The sequence below is a fragment of the Eptatretus burgeri genome, chromosome 2, assembly GCF_056783735.1.
Source record: "Eptatretus burgeri isolate ZD-2024b chromosome 2, Ebu_testis_v1, whole genome shotgun sequence".
NCBI classification, from domain to species: Eukaryota; Metazoa; Chordata; class Myxini; order Myxiniformes; family Myxinidae; genus Eptatretus; species Eptatretus burgeri.
In genome coordinates this window covers 34,104,883-34,112,801 of record NC_140962.1, presented here as the reverse complement: position 1 = coordinate 34,112,801, position 7,919 = coordinate 34,104,883, and the positions used below count along the sequence as shown (strand labels likewise).

The following is a 7,919-nucleotide window of genomic DNA, read 5'->3' as shown; positions in this document are numbered from 1 at the left end:
TGGGTTTTTAAAGGTTTATTCTGCAGAAAAAAAATCATTGCTTGCAAACCATGTGACCTATGACATCAGAGGTGGAGAACTTTTTGTTCCTCATAGATAGGGAATCATTCCTGTAAAGTTTTTCCTCAATCTGTTTGGCTGTTTCGGAGAAGAAGATTTTTGAAGGCTTTTACGTTAGAAATTAATTAATTAATAAAATGGCTGCCAAACCACATAACTGACAACATCATCATTTTTTTTTTTTTTTCACCTCATACAATTTAGCCCGAGATGACTGTCAAAAATTTTCATCCTGATCGGATCAAGTGTTTGATGTATGCAATTATGATGTCATAATGAAGCCACCTATGACATCATCAAAAAAAATGACACTCATTTCCCATGGGGAGTACTTGACGAGCCACATTTCGATTTTTTTTCTTCCATGGAGCGATTTCAGAGATACAGAGGTCCAAAGTTTTTCCTTTTTCTCCAACATGGCTGCCACACCACGTGACCTGTGACATAGTTATCATCAAAATATTCTGCATGAGTATTCCCATTTACGGTGAAAAATTTGTGTCAATTGGATAAGTGGTTGCAGAGAAAACAGAGAAAATTAGCATGGACGGACATACATATGTACGGCCAACCCCCCAAAAATAATGCCTTCGAGGACTTTGTCAGCAGAGGCATTAAAAAGAGGAAGTGATAGGGTTGCCTTTTCCATCGATTACCTCTCACAGCCCCTCTAAGCATGGTGTTGGCTTAATGGTTAAGGCTGTTAGGTTGTGTGCCCCTGTTTTTCACCGTTAAATTAACACCACACGTTGACTCAATCCCTCATCCTTCAGAGTGTGGCAAAATGAGTACCATCTTACTGCTAACAGCACTGCATCAGCGGCACAGCTGTGCTTCCAGAAATGATGCAACCAGCAGCCTCAGGCTTCATCCAAAACAACACCAACAGCCCCTCTACATTCTGACGTGCAAGCATGTCCGCTGAATACTTCGCTGAATATTATTGCCTGTTACATAGCGATTGCTCACATCAAACAGCTTCACTGCAGTGAAAAACAACTGGATAAACAGACTGATTTTGCCTGCTGAGAACATAAAAGAGTGGCCTAATGAGGCTGCCATTGGTAAAATAACCCCTCAACTTGCAGCTTCCTTGTCATGATAAATTATACGCGGGACCTCGACAGAGCCAAATAGCCACACCTGCCTGCAAGATAACAGTGGTCAAACATATCCGTTGGGATTCCAGCCTGGGGGTCACCACTAAATTATTTCGCCCAGCTCACCGTGCAAGAACATGAATACACGCACCCTAAGGAAATGAAACACGAAAGTCGCCGCTCGCTCAGAGACGTTTGGAAATAAGGGAAAGCCAAAAATCTCCAAATAATCATTCTTGATGTTCTAGTATTCCAATGAACAGGCCACGGGGCACAAATGAAAGTGTGGCGAAAGGGTGTTGACTAAGCACCGAGGCTGACATGGAGATGCAGGCGTCCCTGCCGCAGCTCCAGGGTGAGACGGTCTCCTTGGTGACCTTCCCCATGAAGCAGCGTCCCATCGGCTCCCATTGCCTTGAAGCGAAGCCGTAACACATCCTTTAGCGAGCGCACAGACTTCTGTGGGAAACGCAGTGCCAGGGAACTGCGGCCGTCAAAGTGAATCACATCCGATTCTGTAGCGGGAAGGCAGTGCAACACCAGGAGGAATAAGGAATGACAAAGAAAAGAATTCCTCCCATTGCAGCCGAACGACACGTGAATAAATGAATGAATTAATTATTAACGTGCAAATTAATAATGAATAAGAGAACGAATGAATCGCACATGTCGGATTTATAACTGGAAACGATATCGGTTTGAACCGATATCGTTCGTAAGTTAAATGAGTGATGGGAACTTATGACAGATCGGCGAAAATACGTGACGACATCAAACAGAAACACAACAATGCAATGTTTTCTTCATACGAGATAACTAACAAAAGCAACACTCAAGTTGACGTCTTATTTTTCCTCCACCCCAAAAAACTATGAATTATACATAAGTTTTTCTGCATCAGAAATTGTTTGGGGGCTGTGAGTGCCCCTGAGAGAGTCAGAGGAAAAAGAAGAAGCGCCCATTGTTACCATAGGTACAGCCATGGAGTGCGATGCGCAGACCAATGCGCCGGTCATGCGGAGCAGCAGAAGGGGCTAAACGAAGAAATCTCGTCACGAGGGGTTGTGCGAGATCGTGTCGAACAACACCGTCGGAGTTTGCATTCCCAATGAATTCCTGCAAGGAATTGGAAAGAGCAAGAAAAAACAAGTGCAAGCTCGGTTGATTATTCAGAGAAAACTCAACGATGGAAGATGATTGCCATCGAGCTCCGTTGGTCGACTTTACCGCATATATGGATAATCATCAAAAAAAATAAAAAAAATCTCAACCAGAGGGCACATGGAATCATTGGCTTCTCTCCAGTGAGACGAGCCAAAATGTGGAAACAGCTGATTAATGGATGATAAGGCCCAGCCAACAGAGAATAATTCGTTCCTCTTCATTCTCGGCAGCCATGCGTTTAATAACATTTTTTAGTCGATTATTGTATGTTTTTAAACTTGACTGCTTCGAAGGAAGAAGGTTGTTGGTTAATTTAGTTAGCAGTTCGATCAAGTTACTGCCGATATTTGTATTTTTTGCTGTTGTTGTTATTCCCATACCACTTTTGGGGGAGTTGGTATTTATACAGCTGAGAGCATCACCTTGTTACCCGCACATGTAGCCCATACTGGGGTTACGCAATTGCTTCACTCCGTCTGTCTGCAGACAGAAGTCTATGATCGAGGAACTACTTAACTTCAATCGAATGTTATTTTTTGAACACTGGAACATGAAGCGGAACGTGAATCAGAAAATGAACCTGCAGTTGAGCAGTACTTTGGCTCTGATTTTGGAAAATTGTACGGAATCTTATCCCAAGTGCGCAGGAACTCTCGCAGTGAAGCAATTGCTTCAGTCTGTCTGCTTGTGTGATAATAATCAAATAAAATTGAAAATCATTCCAAACAGGAAGGTTACTGTTCAAACGGACATCGTAACACAAAGGACACAAACAACAGGCATCGATTACTAATGTAACGTGTAAAATAAGGTGGTGGGAAAGAGAGTGCATCCACAGCAGTTAACTTCCATTTCAATGTTTTTGTTGTTGTTGTTGTTGTTGTTGTTGTTTTTCTACAGCCTTTAAAACTTTTGTTTTATTTCAATTTAATTATATATTTGAGCACTGCAGAACACAAATCTCCTTGTTTGCACTTCCAAAAAAACCTTCAGTTTAGCAGCACTTGGGTAAAATGTTAAGGCATCTCGACCAATCAAATTTGCCGCCTGCTCTGACGGCGGAGTGACAGCGAGATTCATACAAAATGGCGGCACCTAACGATGCAATGACAGAGCTAACTTTGTTCAAAAGATCTGCTCGTTCAGTGCTTCATTTTCTCAAAGATTGTTCCAAAATCGTCGGTTTCGTTGAGAAGAGTTGGCAGAAGGTTCAGCTCTGGACCGTTCCGTTTGACCCATCGGTTTCGTATGGTTGTCATTGAGCCTGCTATTCAAAGTCCACGGACAAAGCTAATGGAGATCGTACTCAGAAACCCAAAGCAAGAGTTGAAAAAACCCTTCCCATGTCATTTTTTTCAAGACTGCGTGGGGTAAAAGTTTTCTATGAACTCTGTAGTTTTCTCTTTTACAGAGGTTGAGACTCGAGGAAGAGTGAAAAGGGAGTGACAATTGCTTTGTAATACATGTCCCCTACCGACGCGACACAAATCCAAAAAGGGCGCAACTCTGTGAAAAATTGACGAAACACCCTGAAACTCAAACTTTTTCTGTAACTTATCATGACAAAGCTGTGTACCAAGTTTCAGTTGAATATGTTGAAGGGTATGGGAAAAAGTCTGGAAAAAACCACAGGTGGGGCAGATGGACGGAGAGACGGAGAGAGGGACAGCAAACATATAGTCACCTCCGGCGAAACTGGTAGGGGACTAATAACAGAGAATGGCAGGTTAAACTGACAAGAGGAGAGCGGGCACAGGGACAAAAACGCACTGACACAACACGATCTGTGAAGAGGAGTGGCAGGTGAGAAAAGGGATAGGGCCCTGCAAATGTTAAAAATATAAAAAATAAAAACTTCGAGGGTGGGTATGGGAGACACCGTGAGGTCGTGATAGGCACGAGTTTTGAAGGACTGGAGGGAACAACATGAAAAACTCACGCTGTTGGTTCCACATATGAAAGAAAAGTGGGATGAAGGGATGGAGATAAACATCAAGTTTGTACTTGGAGAAGGGAACAAGGTAGGTTTCTGGAAGAATGTATGCACCTGGGTGAGGTGAAAGCTGGGGAGGGGGAGGGGGCTTGGAATTGACAGAGGGAAGAGAGGGCAGATGGAGTGAGACCAGAAGAAAGTGGTGAAGAACTACAACGCCATGTACAAACCTGCATGCATTGAACAAGGAGCAAACCAAGAGACTTTCCCTCCTGAGAAATGCCAATAACTTGGAGGGCCTTATATTCAATCACCGTTTTGGGAACAAAATGGGAAGCAGCTACACAAGCACAGAGTGGGGAGTCAGACTCCATGGCACTGCAAACATAGGCCTTGCACACCTTATTGAGGCATGGCTGCAAGCCCAGAATCGATTTGGTTCCGCTGAGTATATCAGGGCCTCGACCAGCCTTTGAGGCTAGCTTGGAGATAGGGCATTCTTATGAATACCTACAGCTAATAACCTGTTTCAGCCCACAGATATAGATAGGATTTGCCAAGCAATTCTGATAGAGGGACGGAGTGAGGGTGAGGAACATTGCTGTTTAAAGACATGTTTTGACTAGCAACATATTTTTCCACATCTACAGCCAGGGATGGTGCCTCAACCTACCTCAAAAGATTATGCCTAAATCATTCAAAACAGTTGGGACGAGCAGGATGGCGAAGAGGAACATACACTCCCCTCTACACACCCGTCGAGCCTGGGTTCGAATCTTGGCCCAGCTAAAAACTGTCATTCCGCTGTTTAACAGGCAGGGTGATTCATCAGTGTGTGTGTGTGTGTGTGTGTGTGTGTGTGTGTGTGTGTGTGTGTGTGTGTGTGTGTGTGTGTGTGTGTGTGTGTGTGTGTGTGTGTGTGTGTGTGTGATCCGTTAAACTTGGCATGTCACCTGCTAGCAGTCTGGGAAGGTGAGCTATTGCCGGCACCATGGCCAAATTTGTAACCTTAGTCAAACGTCAGGAAGCCGGTTCGTGAAACACTTAGGCCAAGCTTCCCCCGGCCAATCCCACAAGAACGTGGGAATAATCGTGGCCGTTAACCAAGCAGAGGAAGAAGTAGAAGTAGTAGAAGAAGAAGTAGAAGAAGAAAAAGAAGAATTCAAAAAAAGTTGTACGAAAGATCCACAAGTGACAAATCCAAGACATGCCAATAATTTTGAAAGTCCTCACTACAAAAGTACAAGTTAGATGATTGGTGGGAAAATAAATATTAATAAAAATAAAATATAAAGTTATTTAATTTATGTCCATTCCTTTCTGGTGTTTCTTCAACCATTAGGAGCATGTCGTTTGTCGAACTTGCTGAACGCACCATCTAAATTGGGGGATGTAGTTACTATGGTGACACGAGTGGTACAGGCACATTGGGACCGACTGGAGTCTGAAAAATGTCGCTAATTTAGAGGTTAAATACATTTCCATTTTCCTTTTTACTAATAATAATGACTGGACATGATAAAGTAATTACAGGGATATTCCACATTAATTGGTGGGGAGGCCAAAATGAGTGATGGTGACCAGAATAAGGATATTTGGCAAGAAAAATGGAATGTATTACATTTCAACCAGACTTGGTTAGAGAGAGAGAGTTGGAGTAATGGGAAGAGAGTCCGCTCTCGAGTCTGGGAGGTCAGTGGTTTGAATCCTGGCCGAGTAGTCCCAACGATTTAAATAATGGTACGTGTTGCGTGCTTGCGTGAAGCTCAGCATTTCAGAGGAGCGAAAGAAGTACGGCCAGACAACGCTGGAAAGGCAATGGCAAACCACCCGATGTAACCCTTGCCAGGAAACTGATTCGGCGGCACCGACGCTCTGCGACGAGTAGGGAACATCAAATAAAATCAAATTAGATTTCAGTGTGAATTTGACCGCACAAACTGTATCCCATCGTTTCTAACATTAATGTGAGAGAGGCCCAACTGAACATCAATGTCAGCTCCTTGTCAATCTGAATGGATTTGCACCGTTCACCCATCATTCATTCATGTTCGCTTAATATACATCTTTAGAGTTCAATTGCTTAATTTCTGAGATCCTGGTACTCATCTATTTACCATGATGGATTTGATAGCATGTAATTACATATCCACTGAAAAGGACGGAGTAACCTTGAGAACTCAGAATCTCTAATTCATGCGATATCACTCATTGTGATCTATGATCTACATTCTCGTTCATGCACTTTGTTCACCAGGTCACTTAGTTTATTGGTTCCGACGCAGTTTCCTTTCTGTACGGTGCTATTTTATTTTGGACTTATAATCGAGGCTCATTGAGGATAAAAGCAATTTCAGGATGGAGGGGCACTACCCCCCCCCCCCCAAATGGCAGTGCAGTGGAGAACAGGCAGACGTGGGATAAATTAACTTGATCCATGGGAGGAGGTAAGAATACTGCAAGGTTTATGTGGAAGAGAATTGGTGTGACGGTGGGAATGTGGGTGACCGTGGGGTTGCGGAGTATGTGGCTGTGGGTTGTGGTGCGGACGATGTGGGGAGCTGTGTGGGTGCATGCGGTGGTGAGCGTTGGGTGTTGCGTGGAGATGGGAGAGAGGTAGAGAGGCCGGGAGATAGTTTTTGTCGGGGACGAGGCTGTTGGGCATGGGGACTCTCCTTTTTGTGGCAGGGATCGATAAAAATAGGATTTTGTGTCTGATGGATGTGGGGGTGGGAGTGGGGGGGGGAGTGAGGGATATTGATGGATTGTTGGATGACGTTTAGTCGGGCGATGGTGGAGGGACATTAGTTGTGGTGCATGTGAATGCTAATGGTGTGGGAATAATATATTCAGAGGACTTGGAGGCTCGGTATGAATTATTGGGTTATCAATTGAGGGAAAGGAGTTTCAATGATCTTTTATTCCGGGATTCTCCCGAGAATGTGTGGCGGTGGGGAATTCACAAGTAGAGCGATAGATGTTAACATGTGGTTGGAGGAATGGTGTGGGCAGCATGGATTTGGGTTTTCAAAGCACTGGGAATTTTTCAAGCGAAAAGGGAGTGTTTCCACAATGATGATCTCAGACTAAACAGAAAGATGGCAGAAAAGTTTGCATTGGAAATTGAAGAGGAAATCAAGACTTTTTGTGGGCGATAGGAGGGTGAAGATGCGGTTGATGGGGGATCAGCTGCAGATGGCATGGTTGGTGGGAACAGGCAACAAAGGGTGGTTACAGGAGGGGATAAGTTAAGCATGTTATTCACCAACGTCAGGAGTTTAAATATATAATAAGAGGGAAGAACTTGAGGCTTAAGAAGATAGTGAGGAGTATGACTGTATGATGGAGTTGCAGTAAGTGAGACTCGGTTTAATGAGGAGAGTAATTGGAGGACAGGACTAGAAGGCTACAAGATACTATATGTTTGTGCGACAGGAAATGGAAGATCGGATGGGGTGTGGCAATCTGGGAAAAAGACAATATTGTATTGAGAGTAAGCAATGACATTAAGGAAAGAACTGCAGAGGAGTATGTGTGGATTGAGAGGAGTATGTGTGGATTGAGAGGAGTATGTGTGGATTGAGAGGAGTATGTGTGGATTGAGAGGAGTATGTGTGGATTGAGAGGAGTATGTGTGTATTGAGAGGAGTATGTGTGTATTG

General features: G+C 43.7%; 1 protein-coding gene across 3 annotated transcripts in view; it reads right to left on the bottom strand.

The window, feature by feature from the left end:
• Positions 1-7,919, bottom strand: part of LOC147031777 (ras-related protein M-Ras-like) — a 787,730-nt gene that overhangs the window by 582,358 nt on the left and 197,453 nt on the right. For 2 of the 3 annotated variants that reach the window (XM_085867509.1, XM_085867515.1), the window contains exons 4-5: positions 2,129-2,276; positions 1,472-1,675 (exon numbers count right to left, since the gene is read on the bottom strand). In XM_085867509.1, coding sequence (XP_085723635.1) covers positions 1,472-1,675; positions 2,129-2,276 — 352 coding nt within the window. Of the gene's footprint in view, positions 1-1,471; positions 1,676-2,128; positions 2,277-7,919 lie in introns of those variants that run through there. The other variant, XM_085867520.1, reaches the window with a different exon arrangement.